At 39.5% G+C, this 22,931-nt stretch overlaps 1 protein-coding gene across 3 annotated transcripts in view; it reads right to left on the bottom strand.

Moving 5' to 3' along the window:
- Positions 1 to 22,931, bottom strand: part of HSD17B11 (hydroxysteroid 17-beta dehydrogenase 11) — a 39,430-nt gene that overhangs the window by 3,394 nt on the left and 13,105 nt on the right. For all 3 annotated transcript variants that reach the window (XM_081580811.1, XM_081580832.1, XM_081580822.1), the window contains 3 exons: positions 20,923 to 21,029; positions 14,783 to 14,920; positions 549 to 665 (listed from right to left, as the gene is read on the bottom strand). In XM_081580811.1, coding sequence (XP_081436937.1) covers positions 549 to 665; positions 14,783 to 14,920; positions 20,923 to 21,029 — 362 coding nt within the window. The remainder of the gene's footprint in view (positions 1 to 548; positions 666 to 14,782; positions 14,921 to 20,922; positions 21,030 to 22,931) is intronic.

Here is a 22,931-nt window from a genome sequence, read left to right as displayed (position 1 = left end):
TCTTTAAAAAATTTTTAAAAAAAACTTATAGAAATTAGTTGCCTAATTGCTACAGCAATTAGCTAATTGCTATTCCAATCTTGAAAGTGAAAGTCGCTCAGTTATGTCCGACTCTTTGTGACCCCATGGACTATGCAGTCCATGGAATTCTCCAGGCCAGAATACTGGAGTGGGTAGCCTTTCCCTGGATTGAACCCAGGTCTCCCGCATTACAAGTGGATTCTTTACCAGCTGAGCCACAGGGAAGCCCAAGAATACTGGAGTGGGTAGCCTATCCCTTCTCCAGCAGATCTTCCCAACCCAGGAATCAAACCGGGGTCTCCTGCATTGCTGGTGGATTCTTTACCAACTGAGCTATCAGGGAAGCCCATACCAATCTTGCTTGAATGATTAACAAATGTGGTTTTAAAAATGGATGGCTTCCTTAAGCCTGTTGTTTTTATTAACTTAATTCCATGTAATTGTGCTTTATCAAATGCCTGGCTTTAAATCTGAGTAAAAACAAGATAGAAAAATTGACCATGGGGACAAATATCACTGTCACTTACTTTTCCATCAGTGATAAAAAGTTGAGAGAAGATGGAACAAAGATCATTTTCTGCTCAGTCAGGATCCCATCTATCAGCTTGTTCACCACTTCCTCAGGTTCCAAGGTGGGTCCCAAACTGAAACAGAAATAGTCTTCAGAACCAAAACATTTCACTGAGGCTTCAGCTTTGGTGTGGTGCTAAATGAGTATGTTAGATTACCATACAAACCATTACATAACTGACTTATAGTTAGCATCCAGCCCAACACAGGTGCTCAAAAATGGTATCTATTTTAGCAATAATAATAACAAAAACAAAACCACTTATAGTTTAGTGCTTATAAGGGAATAGCAATTAGCCAAGATGGCAATGGTCAGTCTCTCTTGCCCTGAACCTCCACTCTCATCCCCGTCCTCTTGCTCACGCCCCACATCCTGTAAACAATGACTCTGCATGGCTATGGAACAGCTGAGATTATTTATAGCAATGCACACACACATCATGATGTACTCACTTGGCCACATGCCACCGCTGTTCTGTGTATCTATATAAGCACCACCTGAGCAGCCCTTGCGGCTGTATCAGGCATTAGCGAATAAAGCATGCCTGCCTTGCTGCTGCGTCAGCCGTTAGTGAATAAAGCATGTATGTAGTTCCTAAGGCTCCTCGCATTTTCTTCCAGCTTCCTAGCTCACACCTTGCCTACCCTGGGTTCAGCAAACAGCGAGACAGTGCTTATCATGTACTGCATACTATGTTAAACTTTCTACACAGATCATCTCACTAAAGTTTTCCAACAACTCTACAAAGGGGGAGATACTAGTCTCCTTATTTTGCAAATAAGAACTATAAGAATAACTGGGACTCAATTTAACTAGATTAGGACTAATAAATTTCACCTTTAAATCTCTAGAAGTCTTGGGAAAGAAGTCAGATACCATAATATGTTTTATTATTCTATTAAGACAGTTTGAAAAGTGAAAGTGAAAGTGAAGTTGCTCAGTCGTGTCCGACTCTTTGCGACCCCGTGGACTGTAGCCCACCAGGTTCCTCCATCCATGGGATTCTCCAGGCAAGAATACTGGAGTGGGTTGCCATCTCCTTTTCCAGGAGATCTTCCCGACCCAGGGATTGAACCGAGGTCTCCTGCATTGCAGGCAGACACTTTAACCTCTGAGCCACCAGGGAAGCCCGCTAAGACAGTTTAGTGAACCTTTTCTTTTTTTTTTTCTGAGAACAATTTTATTATTATTTTTTTATTTTTTTTACTTTACAATATTGTAGTAGTTTAACCTTTTCTATAGAATCAGAAAAATTTAAATATAGGACTATGTCCAGCTCTAAGTCCTTGATCTCCATATGGAATCTTTATATTTATTAAGTCTTGTTTTAATTTTCAGCTTTGTTACTTAGTTCATGTTACATCTCTACTGTGTAATCATCCTGGCATATGTACTACTGGGTAGCATGTAGTCCCTAAAAAGTGACCTTTGTTATCTGGGTGTTAAAATAAGTGCACTTAGGCTGGAGTTGCACCAGAATTGGTCCTGAGTTTTTACCATCTTATTAATGACTTAGACAAAAAGAGATACATAATCAAATTTACTCACTAAATTGGCTAATGTCATCAAACTGGGTGACTAACATTTTGGGGGACAGATTTTAAATGTGTGTGACTAGTTAAGTGGGACAAAATTAAACAAATTGAATGAGATTCTTTAGGAACAAATACAGAATAGTTCATTCAGAAAGAAGAAGATGCACTGAAGTAAGACTGGGACAACTGGAAAGTGTAGCATGTACTTAAAAGTGAACATGAGGGGACTTCCCTGACGGTCCAGCGGTTAAGAATCCACCTTCCAATGCAGTTCGATCCCTGGTAGGGGAGTTAAGATCTCAAATGCCTCTGAGCAACCCAGCCAGCACACCACAATCAGACTGCCAAGCTTTAGGGCCAGTGCTCTGCAACAAGAGAAGCCCTCACACAGCGAAAAAGATCCAGCACAGCCAAAAAAAAAAAAAAAAGTGAGCATGATAAGTGGATACATGAAGGAAAACAGAACTTAAATCACAGGTGATATAATCTCTCATTCTCAGCACTGCGTTGTTGTTTAGTAGCTCAGTCTTGTCCAGACTCTTATGGCCCCATGGACTGTAGCCCACCAGGCTCCTCTATCCCTGGGATTTCCCAGGCAAAAATACTGGAGTGGGTTGCCATTTCCTTCTCCAGGGAATCTTCTCAACCCAGGAATGGAACTCGTGTCTCCTGCACTGGCAGGTGGATTCGTTACCACTAAGCCACGAGGAAGTTCATTCTCAGAACAGGTCATTTATTAGAATCCTGGGTTTACCCCCAGGCCCTGGTGCAACAATATTACATACGAAATGCAGAGGAAATGTAATAGTGAAAGTGATGGATTTGGGCCCAATAGAAGCACCAATGAAAAGCAATGAGAACTTAAAGAAGACTAAGCAGTCCTTTAGCCTGTGGGATTAGCAGGTAAACGGTGCCAAGCAGGATGATTCTCAAAACTGAAGGATGTTTATGCCTTGAAAAGTGTTCAGAGGGAAATTCAAGCATGTTGCTACCAGGCTTCCATATTCCCAAGCTCCACCAAATCCCATAAACACCTATGTAAACAGTACAGCAACATCTTCATTCGCACTGTGGCCTTGCTAACCCACCAATCAAGTGATGTTGGACTGACTGAACCTCTCTTGGTTACTTGATCTCTTTACCTAAGGTCTTAGCCTCTGCCAGAAGAATTTTCACTGAATTTAAAGATTGTCTAATAGCATGATATTAAAAAGACTATAAGAAAAGCCTTGCAGAAAAAATTCAGTCTCTTGGCAAAATAAAACCTAAATAATTAAAATGTCAGTATATGGAAATACATTTTCCTCGATAGTCTAATGTTAACAAGAGTTGCAAATCCTATTAAATAAATATAGATAATGGATTTTGTTGAAACTATTCAAAAACACTTCAGGCCTATCTGTTGGGGTGGAGAAGAGGAATGCATGTGGGATCTTAAGAATACTTAGGGAGAAAGTATTTTCAGGTAGAAGAACTACCTGAGTGGTTATCTAATTTTACCACTTAGGTAGCTGAGTAATTTGGGGGATGACATCTCTACTCTTCAAAAATTTTTGGTTTTGTACTTAATTGGGAAAAAGGAGATAATGCAGTGGTACCAACTGACTCTCCAAGGGACAGAGTTATCAGTTTGGTAGCATTTTCAGATTCTATGATATGAATACTCCCAATATAGACAATTTCAAGTTACCAGCATGGTGTCACTAAAGGAATATAAGTTGTCTTCAGCACTCCACGGGTAATATGATGGTTAAATGGAAAATGTACATATAAATACTTATCGAGTTATACTATACAAATGTTACTGGTCACATTCTTATATAACAACAATTTTATGGTACTAGCCAATGAAAAACTAATTATTTTTCTGTGCATGCTAAGTCGCTTCAGTCGTGTTTGACTCTTTCCAACCCTATGGACTGTAGCCTGCCAGGTTCCTCTGGCCATGGAATTCTCCAGGCAAGAATACTGGAATGGGTTGCCATTCCCTCCTCCAGGGGATCTTCCTAACCCAGGGATTGAACCTGAGTCTCTTATGTCTCCTGCATTGGCTTTATCACTAGTGCCACCTGGGAAGCCCAATCTTTCTGTGGAATCCACAAAAGCTAAATTTTTAGAGAAAATAAATTTTGTTATGTATATTACACATAGGAGAGTAGACATTTTAAAACAGTGTATCAGAGCATCCAATTATTCTTGACAAATAAATCCAGATTATGTGGCATTATTTATATCACTAATGGAAAAGAAAAAGATATTTAAGGCAAATGCATTTAATTTTAAAGTGTTCATATACCTAATAATAGTGCCCCAAAATATATAAAGCAAAAAGTGACATAACTGAAGAGAGATATGGACCGTTTAAAAATAAGAGCTGGATGGAGAAGGAAATGGCAGCCCACTCCAGTATTCTTGCCTGGAGAATCCCAGGGACGGGGGAGCCCAGTGGGCTGCCGTCTATGGGGTCGCACAGAGTCGGACACGACTGAAGCGACTTAGCAGCAGCAGCAGCAGCAGTGAATTTTGGCTGATATTTCCTTTTTTATGAATAACTAAGAAGACAATAAAAGAAATGTGTTAGAAAAAAAAAAAAGAAATGTCATGTGTTGTAATATAAGTATGTTGGGAAAACATGATTTGCAAAGGTATTGTCTAATCTATTTATGTAAAACAATAAAAGTTGATTATGACTGTTATTAAAGTGTATCAGTTAAATATTATAAAAGCATAAAATATTCTTTGTACAAATTTTATATCAATGTGAAACCTCAGAAGTGATGTGGATTGTCAAAACTTTTAGAATATCTCCAAATGCTTGCTATCAATGGGAGAAAGAGAGAAGGGAATGTAACTTTTTTTTTTTATATTTCATGTCTTTTATTAGATTCTTTTAGCAAGACACCAGTCATAAAATTTAATGCTTTGGATCCAGGAAAAAAAAAAAAAAAGAGCTGGAGACATTAATCCAACTTTCAACAATGGATTGAACAACTAGACAGAAGATCAGCAAGAAAGGACTTCCCTGGCAATCCAATGGTTGGGACTCCGTGCTTCCACTGCCCAAGGCCTGGGTTCTATCCCTGGTCAAGGAACTATGATCTCAAAAGCCATGAGGTGCAGCCAAAAATTAAAAAAAGAAAAATCTCAAATCAATAACCTAACTTCCCAACTGAAGAATCCAGGAAAAAGAACTGACTCCAAAGCAAGCAAAATAAAGGAAATAACAAAGATTAAAGCAGACATAAATGAGACAGATAACAATAGAGTCAATAGACAACAATCAGTTCATTTCAGTTCAGTTCAGTTGCTCAGTCGTGTCCGACTCTCTGCGACCCCATGAATCGCAGCACGCCAGGCCTCCCTGTCCATCACCAACTCCTGGAGTTTACCCAAACCCATGTCCATCGAGTCGGTGATGCCATCCAGCCATCTCATCCTCTGTCGTCCCCTTCTCCTCCTGCCCCCAATCCTTCCCAGCATCAGGGTCTTTTCCAGTGAGTCAACTCTTCGCATGAGGTGGCCAAAGTATTGGAGTTTCAGCTTCAACATCAGTCCTTCCAATGAACACCCAGGACTGATTTCCTTTAGGATGGACTGGTTGGATCTCCTTGCAGTCCAAGGGACTCTCAAGAGGCTTCTCCAACACCACAGTTCAAAAGCATCAATTCTGTGGCGCTCAGCTTTCTTCACCGTCCAACTCTCACATCCATACATGACCAGTGGGCTATAGATCTTGGGGTTGCAAAGAGTCGGACATGACTCAGCACATGCATACAAGTTAGCTCTTTATATATCAACACAGAAAGCTAACAGCAGCATATTATTATCAAAAAGGTAGCTTATATAAATAGTATGTATGCTTCCATGAACCAGAAAAAGAAAACAATTAGGAAGTGTAGACTCTTTAAAAGCAATAAAGCTATCTGCAATGAAACACTTAATATACATTTTAAAAATAATGATTCCTGGGGAAAAACTTCAATGAAAAATTATGTTTAAAAGAGAAAGCTAGGAATAGAGGGGCATTTGGAGTTAGGGACCCAGGTAAGAATTCCAGTCTACCTTCTGGGACTGCAGGACCTTGGGGAATTTTCTTAACTTCTCTAAGTTTCAGTTTCTTTGTCCATAAAATGGGGTATCTTGCAGATTGTTATAAGGATTAGAGCTGGGGTAGGCAACCTACAGTGTGGGCCCAAATCTAGTCTTCCCGTCATAAAGATAAGAGGTACTTTATATCACGTATGTAGACCTAGTAGGGTACCTGATATTTAGTAGGCTTTCAATGAAAGGTGGAAAAGTGAAAGTTGCTCAGTCGTGTCTGATTCTTTTCGACCCCATGGACTGTAGCCCGCTAGGCTCCTCTGTCCATGGAATTCTCCAGGCAAGAATACTGGAGTGGGTAGCCATTCCCTTCTCCAGGGGATCTTCCAACCCAGGATCGGACCCAGGTCTCCCGCATTGCAGGTGGATTCTTTACCGTCTGAGCCACCAGGGTACCTTGTATTTAGTAGGCTTTCAATAAAGGCTTTTAATAAGATGATTTCTTGATACCCAAGTGTATTTATTTTTTAATTAAGTAATTTATTTATTTTTGGCTGTGCTGCGTCTTCATCGCTGCGAGGGCTTTTTTCTCTAATTGCAGAGAGCAAGGACTCCTCTCTAGTTGCGGTGCTCGGACTTCTCATTGCAGTGGCTTCTCTTGTTGCGGAGCATGGGCTCTAGGGTTTGTGGGCTCAGTAGTTGTGGCTCTGGGGCTCTAGAGCACAGGCTCAATAGAGCCTGTGGTGCACGAGCTTAGTTGCTCCGAGGCATGTGGGTCTCCCCGGATCAGAGATGGAACCTGTGTCTCCTACATTGGCAGGTGGATTCCTTACCACTGAACCACCAGGAAGCCCAATAACTAAGTGTATTTAACAAAAATAACTGTTAGCTGTCAAAAAACTTACTTGGAGCACCTGATTACACTTAATTCCAATAAACTCAGATTATGCTACATTATAACCCTTATAGTAAAACAGTTTCTTTGCAATGTGTTAGATACGTAAATATAATAACCAATAAGCTACATCTTTGACATGCCTTAAAAGAGAATTTAAGTTCCGACATTAATATAAAACAAATTATTCTGAACTGGTCCCTTAGAGGAGGATTGCTTCCTTTTTTCTCAAAGGCTTGTCCCTCTGCATAAAAAGGAAATTTCAACCTGAAACTCAGTTCTGCCATTTACAGTCAAGTTACTTTATCTCTCCAAGCAAAGCACTGTTGATGAAGTTTAAGAAAACTAGAGATTTTATTTAGTGTCCAAAATACAAACTGAAGTAAGAATTTCTCTGTCCTCTAATTGGAACTCCACCGGAGCAAGCAGGGGCTGCGGTGGTGCTGGGGCGAGTTTGGCCAGCATGGTTTGGCCGCAGGTAAATAGCAGGGACACAGCTCCACCCATCAACAGAAAATTGGATTAAAGATTTACTGAGCATGGCCTTGCCCATAAGAGCAAGACCCAGTTTTCCCCACAGCCAATCCCTCCCATAAGGAAGCTTCCATAAGTCTCTTATCCTTCTCCATCAGAGGGCAGACAGACTGAAAATCACAATCGCAGAAAACTAACCAATCTAATCACATGGACCACAGCCTTGTCTAACTCAATGAAACTAAGCCATGCCTTGTAGGGCCACCCAAGACAGACGGGTCATGGTGGAGAGTTTACTCCACTGGAAAAGAGAATGGCAAACCACTTCAGTGTTCTTGCCTTGAGAACTCCATGAATAGTATGAAAAGGGAAAAAGAGAGCATATTGAAAGATGAACTCCCCAGGTTAGTAGGTGCCCAATATGCTACTGGAGATCAGTGGAGAAATAACTCCAGAAAGAATGAAGAGACAGAGCCAAAGCAAAAACAACACCCAGTTGTGGATGTGACTGGTGATGGAAGCAAGGTCTGATGCTGTAAAGAGCAATATTGCATATGAACCTGGAATATTAGGTCCATGAACTAAGGCAAACAGGAGGTGGCAAGAGTGAATGTTGACATTCTAGGAATCAGCGAATTAAAATGGACTGGAATGGGTGAATTTAACTCAGATGACCATTATATCTACTACTGTGGGCAGGAATCCCTTAGAAGAAATGGAGTAGCTACCATAGTCAAGAAGAGTCCAAAATGCAGTACTTGGATGCAATCTCAAAAATGACAGAATGATCTCTGTTCCTTTCCAAGGCAAACCATTCAGTATCACGGTAATCCAAGTCCATGCCCTGACCAGTAGTGCTGAAGAAGCTGAAGCTGAACAGTTCTATGAAGACCTATAAGACCTTCTAGAACTACCACCCAAGAAAGATGTCCTTTTCATTATAGGGGACTGGAATGCAAAAGTAGGAAGTCAAGAAACACTTGGAGTAACAGGCAAATTTGGCCTTGGAGTACAGAACGAAGCAGGGCAAAGACTAATAGAGTTCTGCCAAGAGAACGCACTGGTCATAGCAAACACCCTCTTCCAACAACACAAGAGAAAACTCTACACATGGACATCACCAGATGGTCAACACCAAAATCAGATTGATTATATTTTTTGCAGCCAAAGATGGAGAAGCTCTATACAGTCAGCAAAAACAAGACTGGGAGCTGACTGTGGCTCAGATCATGAACTCCTTACTGCCAAATTCAGACTTAAATTGATGAAAGTAGGGAAAACCACTAGACCATTCAGGTATAACCTAAATCAAATCCCTTAGGATTATACAGTGAAAGAGAGAAATAGATTTAAGGGACTAGATCTGATAGATAGAGTGCCTGATGAACTCTGGACGGAGGTTCATGACATTGTACAGGAGACAGGGATCAAGACCATCCCCAAGAAAAAGAAATGCAAAAAACCAAATGGCTGTCTGAGGAGGCCTTACAAATAGTTCTAAAGAGAAAAGAAGTGAAAAGCAAAGGAGAAAAGGAAAGATATACCCATTTGAATTCAGAGTTCCAAAGAATAGCAAGGAGAGATAAGAAAGCCTTCCTCAGTGATCAATGCAAAGAAATAGAGGAAGACAATAGAATGGGAAAGACTAAGGATCTCTTCAAGAAAATTAGAGATACCAAGGGAACATTTCAGCAGAAAGTGAAGAAGAACTAAAGAGCCTCTTGATGAAAGTGAAAGAGGAGAGTGAAAAAGTTGGCTTAAAGCTCAACATTCAGAAAACTAAGATCATGGCATCTGGTCCCATCACTTCATGGGAAATAGATGGGGTAACAGTGCAAACAGTGTCAGACTTTAATTTTGGGCTCCAAAATCACTGCTGATGGTGATTGCAGCCATGAAATTAAAAGACGCTTACTCCTTGGAAGGAAGGTTATGACCAACTTAGATAGCATATTGAAAAGCAGAGACATTACTTTGCCAACAAAGGTCCGTCTAGTCAAGGCTATGATTTTTCCAGTAGTCATGTATGGATGTGAGAGTTGACGGTGAAGAAAGCTGAGCGCCGCAGAATTGATGCTTTTGAACTGTGGTGTTGGAGAAGACTCTTGAGAGTCCCTTGGACTGCAAGGAGATCCAACTAGTCCATCCTAAAGGAAATCAGTCCTGGGTGTTCATTGGAAGGACTATGTTGAAGCTGAAACTTCAAAACTTTGGCCACCTGATGGGAAGAGCTGACTCATTGGAAAAGACCCTGATGCTGGGAAAGATTAAAGGCGGGAGGAGAAGGGGACAACAGAGGATGAGATGGTTGGATGGCATCACTGACTCAATGGACATGAATTTGAGTAAACTCCGGGAGTTGGTGATGGATAGGGAGGACTGGTGTGCTGCAGTTCATGGGGTCACAAAGAGTCGGACATGACTGAGCAACTGAACTGAACCGAATTGAATTGGAACTCAGTTTCCACATTAAAGCCAACTTCACCTTTGGCATTCTAACATCAGCTTATCTTCAAAGGGGTTCGTGTGGCAGGACAAGCTCCAGACCCTTGCTTAGTCAGGTTATATTCTTGATCAGGCTAGCATCAGGTCAACTTCTACTTAAACGTCCCCTCACCACCCGCTACAGCAAGTGTTCCAATTGTTTTTTAGTTGTACTAGCAGAGGTTTGCCAGCAGAGGGCACCCTTGCCACCATGAATGTCAGCTTTCCTCAGGCTTATTCTGGGGGCAAGGGTAAAAAATTCAATTACAATTAAAAAAAATATATATAATGTCTATTTTAACTGCTGAAAGACAATCTAAGTGATAAGCCTGACTCACATATATTAGTTTAGTGTCTAAACATTGGCAAATTTTATCTTGGGGATAAAACACTCTCCTCTTCCTTTGAGAATATCTTTCCGTTTCAGTGAACCTTTAAAAATTAATTCCTATTGAGAGATAATTTACCTATTATACAAGTTTATGTACAACTGGTTGATTTGATACATTTATATATTGCCACATGACTGCTACCTTAGCATTAGCTAATACTTCTATCTCATTACATATTTATTTCTCTTTTGTGATGGGAACATTTAAGATCTAACTTCTAAGCAACTTTGTATTTTTTTAATACAGTATTGCTGCCTATGGGCTTCATGGGAGGCTCAGTGGTAAAGAACCGACCTGCAAAGCAGGATATGAGGATTTGATTCACGGGTCTGGAAGATCCCCTGGAGAAGGAAAAGGCAACCCACTCCAGTATTCTTGCCTGGAGAATCCCATAGACAAAGGAGCCTGGCGGGCTACAGTCCATGGGGTTGCAAAGAGTTGGACACGAATTAGTGGCAGACTGAAACTACAATCACAGACAACTGGCCAATCTGATCACACGGACCACAGCCGTGTCTAACTCAATGAAACTAAGCCATGCCTTGTAGGGCCACCCAAGACAGACGGGTCATGGTGGAGAGTTCTGACAAAATGTACTCCACTGGAGAAGAGAATGGCAAACCACTTCAGTGTTCTTGCCTTGAGAACCCCATGAACAGTATGAAAAGGCAAAAAGATAGGACACTGAAAGATGAACTCCCCAGGTCAGTAGGTGCCCAATATGCTACTGGAGATCAGTGGAGAAATAACTCCAGAAAGAATGAAGGGACAGAGCCAAAGCAAAACCCAACACCCAGCTGTGGATGTGACTGGTGATGGAAGCAAGATTTGATGCTGTAAAGAGCAATGCTGCATAGGGGCCTGGAATGTTAGGTCCATGAATCAAGGCAAACTGGAAGTGGTCAAACAGGAGGTGGTAAGAGTGAATGTCAACATTTTAGGAATCAGCAAACTAAAATGGACTGGAATGGGTGAATTTAACTCAGATGACCATTATATCTACTACTGTGGGCAGGAATCCCTTAGAAGAAATGGAGTAGCGATTTTGGTTAAGAAAAGAGTCTGAAATGTAGTACTTGGATGCAATCTCAAAAATGACAGAATGATCTCTGTTCCTTTCCAAGGCAAACTATTCAATATTACGGTAATCCAAGTCTATGAGCTGACTAGTAATGCTGAAGAAGCTGAAGTTGAACAGTTCTATGAAGACCTACAAGACCTTCTAGAACTAACACCCAAGAAAGATGTCCTTTTCAATATAGGGGACTAGAATGTAAAAGTAGGAAGTCAAGAAACACCTGGAATAACAGGCAAATTTGGCCTTGGAGTACAGAATGAAGCAGGGCAAAGACTAATAGAGTTCTGCCAAGAGAACGCACTGGTCATAGCAAACACCCTCTTCCAACAACACAAGAGAAGACTCTACACATGGACATCACCAGATGGCCAACACTGAAATCAGATTGATTAGATTCTTTGCAGCCAAAGATGGAGAAGCTCTATACAGTCAGCAAAAAGCAAAAACTGGGAGCTGACAGTGGCTCAGATCATGAACTCCTTATTGCCAAATTCAGACTTAAATTGAAGAAAGTAGGGAAAACCACTAGACCATTCAGGTATGACCTAAATCAAATCCCTTAGGATTATACAGTGGAAGTGAGAAATAGATTTAAGGGCCTAGATTTGATAGACAGAGTGCCTGATGAACTCTGGACAGAGGTTCGTGACATTGTACAGGAGACAGGGATCAAGATGATCCCCAGGAAAAAGAAAAGTGCGAAAAAGCAAAATGGCTGTCTGAGGAACCTTTACAAATAGCTGTGAAAGGAAGAGAAGCAAAAAGCAAAGGAGAAAAGGAAAGATACGCTCATTTGAATGCAGAGTTCCAAAGAATAGCAAGGAGAGAAAAGAAAGCCTTCCTCAGCAATCAATGCAAAGAAATAGAGGAAAACAACAGAATGGGAAAGACTAGAGATCTCTTCAAGAAAATTAGAGATACCAAGGGATCATTTCATGCAAAGATGGGCTCAATAAAGGACAGAAATATATGGACCTAACAGCAGCAGAAGATATTAAGAGGTGGCAAGAATACACAGAAGAACTGTACAAAAAAGATCATCATGACCCAGATAATCACGATGGTGTGATCACTCACCTACAGCCAGACATCCTGGAATGTGAAGTCAAGTGGGCCTTAGGAAGCATCACTACAAACAAAGCTAGTGGAGGTGATGGAATTCCAGTTGAGCTCTTTCAAATCCTAGAAGATGATGCTGTGAAAGTGCTGCACTCAACATGCCAGCAAATTTGGAAAACTCAGCAGTGGCCACAGGACTGGAAAAGGTCAGTTTTCATTCCAATCCCAAAGAAAGGCAATGCCAGAGAATGCTCCAACTACTGCACAACTGTACTCATCTCACACACTAATAAAGTAATGCTCAAAATTCTCAAAGCAAGTCTTCAACAGTACGTGAACCAGATGCTCCAGATGTTTAAGCTGGTTTTAAAAAAGGCAGAGGAACTGGAGATCAAATTGCCAACATCTGTTGGATCATCGAAAAAGCAAGAGCGTTCCAGAAAAACATCTATTTCTGCTTTATTGACTATGCCAAAGCCTTTGACTGTGTGGATCACAACAGACTGTGGAAAATTCTGAAAGAGATGGGAATACCAGACCATCCGATCTGCCTCTTGAGAAATCTGTATGCAGGTCAGGAAGCAACAGTTAGAACTGGACATGGAAGAGCAGACTGGTTCCAAATAGGAAAAGGAGTATGTCAAGGCTGTATATTGTCACCCTGCTTATTTAACTTATACGCAGAGTACATCATGAGAAATGCTGGGCTGAATGAAGCACAGCTGGAATCAAGATTGCCGGGAGAAATATCAATAACCTCAGATATGCAGATGACACTACCCTCATGGCAGAAAGTGAAGAACTAAAGAGCCTCTTGATGAATGTGAAAGAGGAGAGTGAAAAATTTGGCTTAAAGCTCAACATTTAGAAAACTAAGGTCATGGCATCTGGTCCCATCACTTCATGGCAGATAGATGCGGAAACAGTGGAAACCATGGCTGACCTTATTTTTTTGGTGCTCCAAAATCACTGCAGATGGTGACTGCAGCCATGAAATTAAAAGACGTTTACTCCTTGGAAGGAAAGTTATGACCAGCCTAGACCGCATATTGAAAAGCAGAGACATTACTTTGCCAACAAAGGTCTGTCTAGTCAAGGCTATGGTTTTTCCAGTAGTCATGTATGGATGTGAGAGTTGGACTATCAAGAAAGCTGAGTGCTGAAGAATTGATGCTTTTGAACTGTGGTGTTGGAGAAGACTCTTGAGAGTCCCTTGGACTGCAAGGAGATCCAACCAGTCCATCCTACAGGAGATCAGTCCTGAGTGTTCATTGAAAGGACTGATTTTAAAGCTGAAACTCCAATACTTTGGCCATCTGATGCAAAGAGCTGACTCACTGGAAAAGACCTTGATGCTGGGAAAGATTGAGGGCAGGAGGAGAAGGGGACGACAGAGGATGAGATGGTTGGATGGCATCACCGACTCAATGGACGTCAGTCTGGGTAGACTTCAGGAGCTGGTGATGGACAGGGAGGCCTGGCATGCTGCGGTCCATGGGGTTGCAAAGAGTTGGACACAAACCAGAGACTGAACGGAACTGAACTTAGTTTGAAGGATAATCTCTAGATTACCAAAGAAAGTTTTTTTTCTTTTTACACTGTGGTACTGGTCACTTCTATCAGAATTACTTATGGTGTGGGACTTTCCTGGAGGTCCAGTGGCTAAGACTCTGAATTCCCAATGCAGGGGCCCTGGGTTCAATCCCTGATCAGGGAACTAGGTCCTACAGCTAAGCATTGCATGATGCAACAAAGGTGGAAGAGCCCACGTGCCACAAGTAAGATCTAGCACAGCCAAATAAATGCATAAATATATTTTAAAAAATAAAAATAGATCTAGTTATGACGCTTATGCTTGTTAAATAGACAGAGTTCCAGGCTCCCTTGCCCACCATTACTCTATCCCGACCAAAATGAAGAAATGCACAACTCTGGGGGTGGGACCCCTAATGGTCCCCAGTACTCCTAGAGAAAGGTATATGTACTGAAGTCTGAGAACCACCACTTAAGGGAAGAAAAAGGGAAGCCTAAGCAACTTCACTGTGTCATTCATGTCTGTTTATATACATTCTTTCTCTATAATTCCCACAGTCTACAGATGCTGAAACTGACATGAGCCAAGGGCCTCGAATATCAGCTGTTTTAAAATTAAAATACTTAGGAAAACCCATAGAATAGTTGATATTCATAGCAACCACCAATCCTTCTGTCTCCATTTTTGCCTCCACTTACCTGGTACTTGGGTTTTTGATGAAGCCAGTGTTTATGAAATTAGGGCAAAGACATGTTGTTTTGACTCCGGTTCTTTCTAAGGCGCTCAGTTCTTCGGTCAGAGCTTTATGAAATCCAACAGCAGCAAACTTGCTTGAACTGAAAATAAACAGAGTTCATAAAATAATTCAAGAAAGCGGCTACATCTATTTAACTCAGATGTCTGTTTTCCTTAGTTAAGTGTGGTACTCTGCTGAACAGCGTGGGCAACATCTGAATCTCAGGCCTGGCCAGGACCTGCTGAATTAGAATCTGCATTCTAGATGACCCCCGGGCAAACTGATAGGCACGGTAAAGCCTCAGAGGGCTTCCCAGGTGGCTCAGCGGTGAAGAACTCACCTGCCAGTGCAAGAGACATGGGTTTGATCCCTGGGTTGGGAAGATCCCCTGGAGAAGGAAATGGCAACCCACTCCAGCATTCTTGCCTGGAAAATTCCATGGACAGAGGAGCCTGGCAGGCTGCAGTCTAAGGGGTTGCAAAAGAGTCAGACAACACTAGCAACTAAAACAACAAACAACGACAAAGTCTAAGAAGCATTTACTGCATCTCAGCATTTATCAGAGAACTGAGTAGGTTTAAATGTCCTGTTAAGAAAATTGGTAAGGTGTTCATTTTTGTTGTTGCTGTTTCCCTAAAATGTAATGGCACTATAGACTGTTCATTATTTACTACAACATGTTCATGGAATTTATTCGGAAATTCTCCTGGATAAGTCCTGTTCTTCCTTTAAGTCTTAGCTTGACTTCCTCAAAGATGCATTTCTGAAACCCTAGTCTAAATTATTTCCCCATTATACAGTAATCTTCAGTTTTCCATGAAGCACATCTTGAATCTGTAATTAAATATTCATTTGGATGAATTTTTTTAACGTCCGGCCCCATACCTTTACTATAATAATCCTTATGACTGTTTTGGTCTCCAATGAATCCCCAGGGCCTTGCACAGTGCTTGGCCTATAATAGGTGCTCAGTAAATATTTTTCAAGTGAATAAATCAAAATGTAAAGCAATTCTTATCATCATAGTGCCTTCATTTGGAAAGAGAAGGGAAATTAACCATATTTTAAGTGGACATTACTTTTCCAACTAGGCTTTTAGAGAAAGTAGCAGCAGCAGCATTACTGAAAAATATAAAGTCACATACCATATAATTCACTCATTTAGGAATACAATTCAATGGGTTTTAGAATATTACTTTATTAATTTTAAAAACTACACAAAATATTTTTGATATAAGATTTACAATTTTAATTATGTTTAAGTATATAATTCAGTACCATTAATTAATGGATAGATTGCTTTTCTCTAAGTCTGTACTGATTAGCAATTATACAAAGTAAATTCTTGCCAATTAACCTGTGCTTTGGAAAACAGAAAGCTGTGGAAAGTTCTCTTTTATCCTTTTTTTTCCCTGAAGCTTAGACATTTATTGATGCCTTAAAAGAAAGATTGCTAGATTCAATTACATAAAATGTAAATCTTCTGTACATAGCAGAAACAAAAATAATCATATCTAAAATTGATTACTATATGCCAGACACTGACCTCAGTTATTCAGACGCAGTATTTGATTTAATCCCTCACAACAATTCTGTGAAACTGATACTATTATGATCTCCATTTCCCAAAAAAGAAACTTAGGTAGAAGTGGAATTATAGAACTTGCCCAAAGACAAAAAACAAAGTAGTGGAATTAGACTTTAAATTTGGGCAGCAAATCAGACCTCTAATATGATACAGTCGAAACTTATATTAGCTCCTAACCAAGTTAAGGGCTTCCCAGGTGGCACTAGTGGTAACGTATCTGCCTGCCAATGCAGGAGATGTAAGAGACGCGGGTTTGATCCCCGGGTGGGGCAGACCCCCCTGGAGAAGGAAATGACAACCCACTCCAGTATTCTTGCCTGGGAAATTGACTTAGTGACTAAACAAAAACAACAACAACCAAGTTAAGAGGTAAATGAATGAACATGCTCAGTCATGTCTGACTCTTTTTATGACCCCATGGACTGTAGCCTGCCAGGCTCCTCTGTCCATGGGGTTTTCCAGGCAAGAATACTGGAGTGGGTTGACATTTCCTTCTCCAGGGGAAGATCCCTAACTCAGGGATCGAACCCACATCTCCTGCATTGGCAGGTGGGTTCTTTACCACTGAGCCACTGAGGAAGTCAAATGAATAAGACAATATTCTAATGGATAAATGCCTAAGGGCATTAGCAGAAAATTTACAAAATAACAATACCAATGTGTAGGAGTGCTAAGTCACTTCAGTCGACTGTCCAACTCTGTGCGACCCTATGGACTGTAGCCTGCCAGGCTACTCTGTCCAGAGGATTCTCCAGGCAAGAATACTGCAGTGGATTGCCGTGCCCTACTCCCAGGGATCTTCCTGACCCAGGGATGGAACGCATCTCTTACATCTCCTGCATTGGCAGGCAGGTTCTTTATCACTAGTGCCACCTGGGAAGCCCCTAGATACCAATAGATATATGTATATGAAATGTTTTATCTTTTCAGGGGTGATTAATATAAATACAAAATAAAAAAAGATAAAAGTTGTGCCTAGGAGTAACAGTAAGGATAGTAGGAAATTTTTTATTTGCTTGAGTTGTTTTCAATGTACAAAATACTTTCATTTTATAGAACTGGACTGGCAATCTTTTTAAGTCATATGTCTCAGCTTTAAGAAAACAAAGTGAGAGAACTTTCAACAGAATTTCCAAAGTATAGGTTAACTGGCAGTTTTCCAAAGTACAGGTTAATTGGCAGCATTTTCTGGAAGACAATTTGGCAAAACGTATAAAATTCATTAAAAAAATATGCCATGCTTGAGACTTCTCTGGCAGTCCAGTGGTTAAAACTCTGTGCTTCCACTGCACGGGGTGCGGCGTTGATCCCTTGCTGGGGAACAAAGATCCACATGCCAAGAGATAACAGCCAAAAAAAAAATTCTATCTATCTATCTATGCTATGCTCTTAGAGCCAGTAATTTCTCTTTTAATTACTTATCCCAAGGAAATAATCAGTCATGTTGCTGAAGATTTATAGTCAAGGAGAGTCCCTGGGGTATCCAGTTCATGAAGGCAAATAGTGGGAAAGAGCTGAAAATGTCTGTAGTGAATAGAGGCTGTTTTTGCCTCTGTCAGCATTCCTATTCCCTCATTCTGCTGAGATGGGGTTGATTTTGCTGGCTTACACCCCAGTACAGCAGTTGGATCCAAGTTGGTCTAGTTAAGAGGGAACTCCAGAACTAGAACACTGGGAGGTATGGCTTTTCCCCAGGGCTGCTAGACTTGGGAGTTTGAGAAGACACTATTCTAGCGCAGCTAGCAACAGAGAGCCTGCCTAAGACCTCTCCTCTTTCGGTCTGAGGCAGTTTAAGGTTTGTGTTCCTTGCAACTGAAAGAATCTGGAAAAATAAATTATCCAACAAAAACTGAAAATGATGTTGCATATATATATATTTAACATGCAAAATGTTCACTTTAAATTAAAAAAAGATTATGTATGTTTATCTTTTTCAAGGTATGACTGTATTTTTACATTAAAAATGTCCTAAAAAATAGTAAGAAACGCTCATCATAGTTATTTCTGTGTGTTGGGATTATCAATAAATATTCTTTTTTCTTCTACTAAACTGTTTTTTCTGATTTTCTGAAGTGAACCAAAGTGCAGAAATATATTAAAACTCATAGTTAATGATCTTGAGTGTGTTGAAGGAATTTTATGTTTTTGAACTTCAGAGTGAATTTATATATATATATATATATATATATATATATATAACAGCTAACAGTGAGTGGATTTTTTATCGCACTTTGTGTGTGTGAAAGCGTTAGTTGCTCAATCATGTCTGAGTCTGTGATCCCATGGACTGTAGCCCGACAGGCTCCTTTGTCCACGGAATTCTCTATGCAAGAATACTGGAGTGGGTAGCCATTCCCTTCTCCAAGTGATCTTCCTGACCCAGGGATTGAACCCAGGGCTCCTGCATTGCAGGCAAATTCTTTATTATCTGAGCTACCAGGAAAGCCCACTAAATTTCTTCTTACTATCAATAACCTCAATTAATATTTTCTTATTCCAAATTATTCTTTTGGAGAACACTTCATTACAAGCTAATGATTAGTACCCAATTTTGGCATGTCTTCCCATACTGGTAACTTTCATGCTTATAAATTGGCTATTTGAATTGACAAAATATATCAGCTAGAGTTTATAGATGAACAAAAAGAACAAACAAATTTGCAAAGTTAGTCTAACCATATCCACAGACTGGTTGGTTGTTCTTAGGTAATGGCAAGAGAAGTGATTTTTATTTTGTTCTTTTTGTTCATCTACATTTTCTTTCTTTCTCTCTTGGTATATATTTATTTTCTAATAGTTTTAGAAATAAATATAACCTTGACTTGAGTTTTTTTAAAAAAGATGAAATACTGCTAAAGCAGTCATAGGACAGACCTATTGTGCCTAGACTGCATACTGTCTCTTTTGAAGTAATTAGCCCCCAGCCTTTTTGTTCATCTACATTTTCTTTCTTTCTCTCTTGGTATATATTTATTTTCTAATAGTTTTAGAAATAAATATAACCTTGACTTGAGTTTTTTTAAAAAAGATGAAATACTGCTAAAGCAGTCATAGGACAGACCTATTGTGCCTAGACTGCATACTGTCTCTTTTGAAGTAATTAGCCCCCAGCCATTAAATGCTAATTTGATTTTTGTGTGTGTATCACTCCCTTGATGAAAGATAGTTTCAGGTTCTGCTGCTAGGCTCATATGTTTTTATGTCATAAGAAAATAAGTTATCCACCAGAGCCTGAAGTGAAGTGAAGTGAAAGTTGTTCAGTTCTGTCTGACTCTTTGTGACCCCATGGACTACACAGTCCATGAAATTCTCCAGGCCAGAATACTGGAGTGGGTAGCCTTTCCTTTCTCCAGGGGATCTTCCCAACCCAGGGATCGAACCCAGATCTCCTGCATGCAGGTGGATTCTTTACCAGGTGAGCCACAAGGGAAGCCCAAGAATACTGAAGTGGGTAGACTATCCCTTCTCCATCAGATCTTCCCAACCCAGGAATTGAACTGGGGTTTCCTGCATTGCAGGTGGATTCTTTGCCAACTGAGCTATCAGGGAAATCCCATATTTATCCACATATCTATGGCTACATTTACAACTACATCTGTGTTACTTCTAAAAGTTAGATACTTAATTCCAAAAGAGCATATTTGTTTGGTAGAAAACAAATTTGAGCAATATCTATTTACCTGTACAGTCATAATTCAACATTAAGGGTGATAATTTGCTAACATACAGAAACAGCTAACAACTAATAGAGTGTCTGCAACCAGTAGGATGACCGTGGCTATCATGACCTCACTGATAATCCTCCACATGGTGGAGCACACCATTACTGTGCCCTACTTGTTATAGTAACTTCTTAGTTATTATAATAGCATGGGTTTTTAGGAGAACTATTAAAATTCATTTTTACACAATTTCATTTTCTGGATGTTTTTAATTTGGAATCCCAGATTATATTCTCTCTTTCTAATGGTTAGTTTCCACAAAATTACTTTATTAAAATGATTAACTTTTTTCATCTTGCAAAAGTCCTGCCCTCCTTTTAATTTCTTGCTGCTAAAAGGGATGAGAAATGCTTGAAGCACTTGGCTTCCTATCGGATAATTTCCCTGTAGCCACCTCTCAAATGGTCAGCCTAGGAGAGGATTAATGATTGATAAGGCTGTTGTGCAAGAGACTTTGTGCAACTGCTGCTTATTTCAGCAACACTGGAAGTCTGTGTGTTACTTGCTCAGTTGTGTCTGACTCTTTTGTGACCCCAATGGACTGAAGACCTCCGGGCTTCTCTGTCCATGGAATTCTCCAGGCAAGAATACCAGAGTGGGTTGCCATTCCCTTCTCCAGGGGATCTTCCTGACCCAGAGATTGAAATCAGGTCTCCTGCACTGCAGGCAGATTCTTTACCATCTGAGACACCAAGAAAGCCTATCATTGTTAACAATAGTCCTCATTACATTCAAGAAATCACACTCAAGTTAAGCACAGGAACCAATGAAAAAAATCACATATTCACATACCAGTAAGCCAGTAAGAAGGGGACCCCAGTATGCCCAGCTACTGAAGCCACAGTGACAATATGGCCATGGTTATTCTTCATCATCTCGGGAAGAAATGCCTTTGTAGTCTAGAAACGGTTTTATTAAGAGAAAAAAAAATTATTTCTGATTTGCAAACCCAGTGGGAATATTTAAAAATGAAGGTGTATTTTGTTAACGTTGTTCATAACATTTCATCAATGAAAAAAACCTAGATTAATTTTCATAAAAGCAAAAAAAAAATGTGGCAACATAATGCAAATAGCTAGGATGCCCAGATTAGAAACACTAAATGAAACAATGAACACTGAAAGCTTTGAGAATCCGTCTCAATTAAATTGTTAATTTCTTATGTCTCCAGTTCCTCCACCTTCCATCACTGATGTCTTCTCTCATCTCATATATTGAACAGGTATAGTATTTAGAGTTATCGAAAATTTTACATTTAAGGTGAAATTGTTAGAAAAGAGTTTGGTTATGTCATCAAAATACTGAAATGACAACAATCTTGCAAAAGTCACTGAGTGATTTTATGCAATAAATATTTATTGAGCACCTACTCTATGCTGGAGATTCAGAAAAAAAATACATTTTCAGAGTGGCAGAAAGACACAAACTCTTAAGGCATAAAAATATAAAAAATGGATGTCAACAACTTGGGGCTATTAAAATGAAACAATACTGCATTTTCACCAACCCCCATATCCTTTCTTTTAAACTGAAGTAAAGTTGATTTACAATATTGTATTAGTTTCAGGTTCTCAGCAAAGTGATTCAGTTTTAAATATATATATATTTTTTCATATTATTTTCCATTATGGGTGCTTACAAGGTATTAAATATAATTCCCTGTGCTATACAGTAGATCCTTGTTGCTTATCTGTTTTATGTCTAGCAGTTTGTTAATCTCAGACTCCTAATTTGTCCCTTTCCCTTCCCTCTCCCCTTTGGTAACCGTAAGTTTTTCTGTGTCTGTGAGTCTGTTTCTGTTTTGTATATAGATTCATCTGTATTATTTTTCATATTCCATATGTAAAGGGTATCATATATTTGTCTCTCCCCATCTGATCCACTTCACTAAATACATTCTCTAGGTCCATCCATGTTGTTGCAAATGGAAATATTTCATTCTTTTTATGGCTGAGTAAATTTCCATTGTATACATATTTACTACACCTTCTAAGTCAACTGTATGTTGATGGGCACTTGGGTTGTTTCCGTGTCTTGGCTATTGTAAATAACGCTGCTATGAACACTGGGGTGTATGCACCTTTTCAAATTAGAGTTTTCATTTTTTCTGCACATATACCTGGGAGTGGGATGGCTGGGTCGTATGGTAGCTCTCTTTTTTGTTTCTTAAGGAAGCTATGTACTATTTTCTACAGTGACTATACCAGTTTACATTCTGAGGTTACTCATCCCAAACTCATATCCAAGAAATCTTTAAGGGGCTCTTTTATGTAATGGCTATTTGACCAATATTTAGACTCTCTCTCTCTCTCTCACCATTTAAGACCTTGAATAGTGAAGTTCCTAATAAAGTTTGCAATTTTGGAACCAGGAAATAATTTAAGGCCTCCTGAGTCTCGTGAGACTCTGAAAGTAAACAGGTAAACTGGGTTCAGCTTTTATAGAATCACAGAAAATGACTCAGATAATCTCTAATACCTCCCTCATCTCTAAACAGATCACACAGAAATGTAAAAATCTAGAATTAAAATTAGAACTGTAAAATAATTAGAAAAAAGTTAGAATGTAAGAAATTAGAATTAAAACATATATAACACCTAGAATTAAAATTAGAATTTTCATTTTAAAATTTAATTACATTTTAAAATTTCATTAAAAATTAAAATTAAATTAGAATTTTAATTCTAAAATTTCAATTTTAAAATCTAGAATTAAAATTAGAATTAAAAAATTAGAATGTAAAAAATTAGAATTAAAACTTATATAACAGCTAAAGTTTATTCTTATTATTAATTCATATT

Source organism: Giraffa tippelskirchi, chromosome 1, assembly GCF_054371585.1.
Source record: "Giraffa tippelskirchi isolate mGirTip1 chromosome 1, T2T-mGirTip1v1.2.pri, whole genome shotgun sequence".
Taxonomy (NCBI): Eukaryota; Metazoa; Chordata; class Mammalia; order Artiodactyla; family Giraffidae; genus Giraffa; species Giraffa tippelskirchi.
The sequence above is the reverse complement of the archived record's forward strand: the minus strand, read 5'-3'. Positions and strand labels throughout refer to the sequence as shown.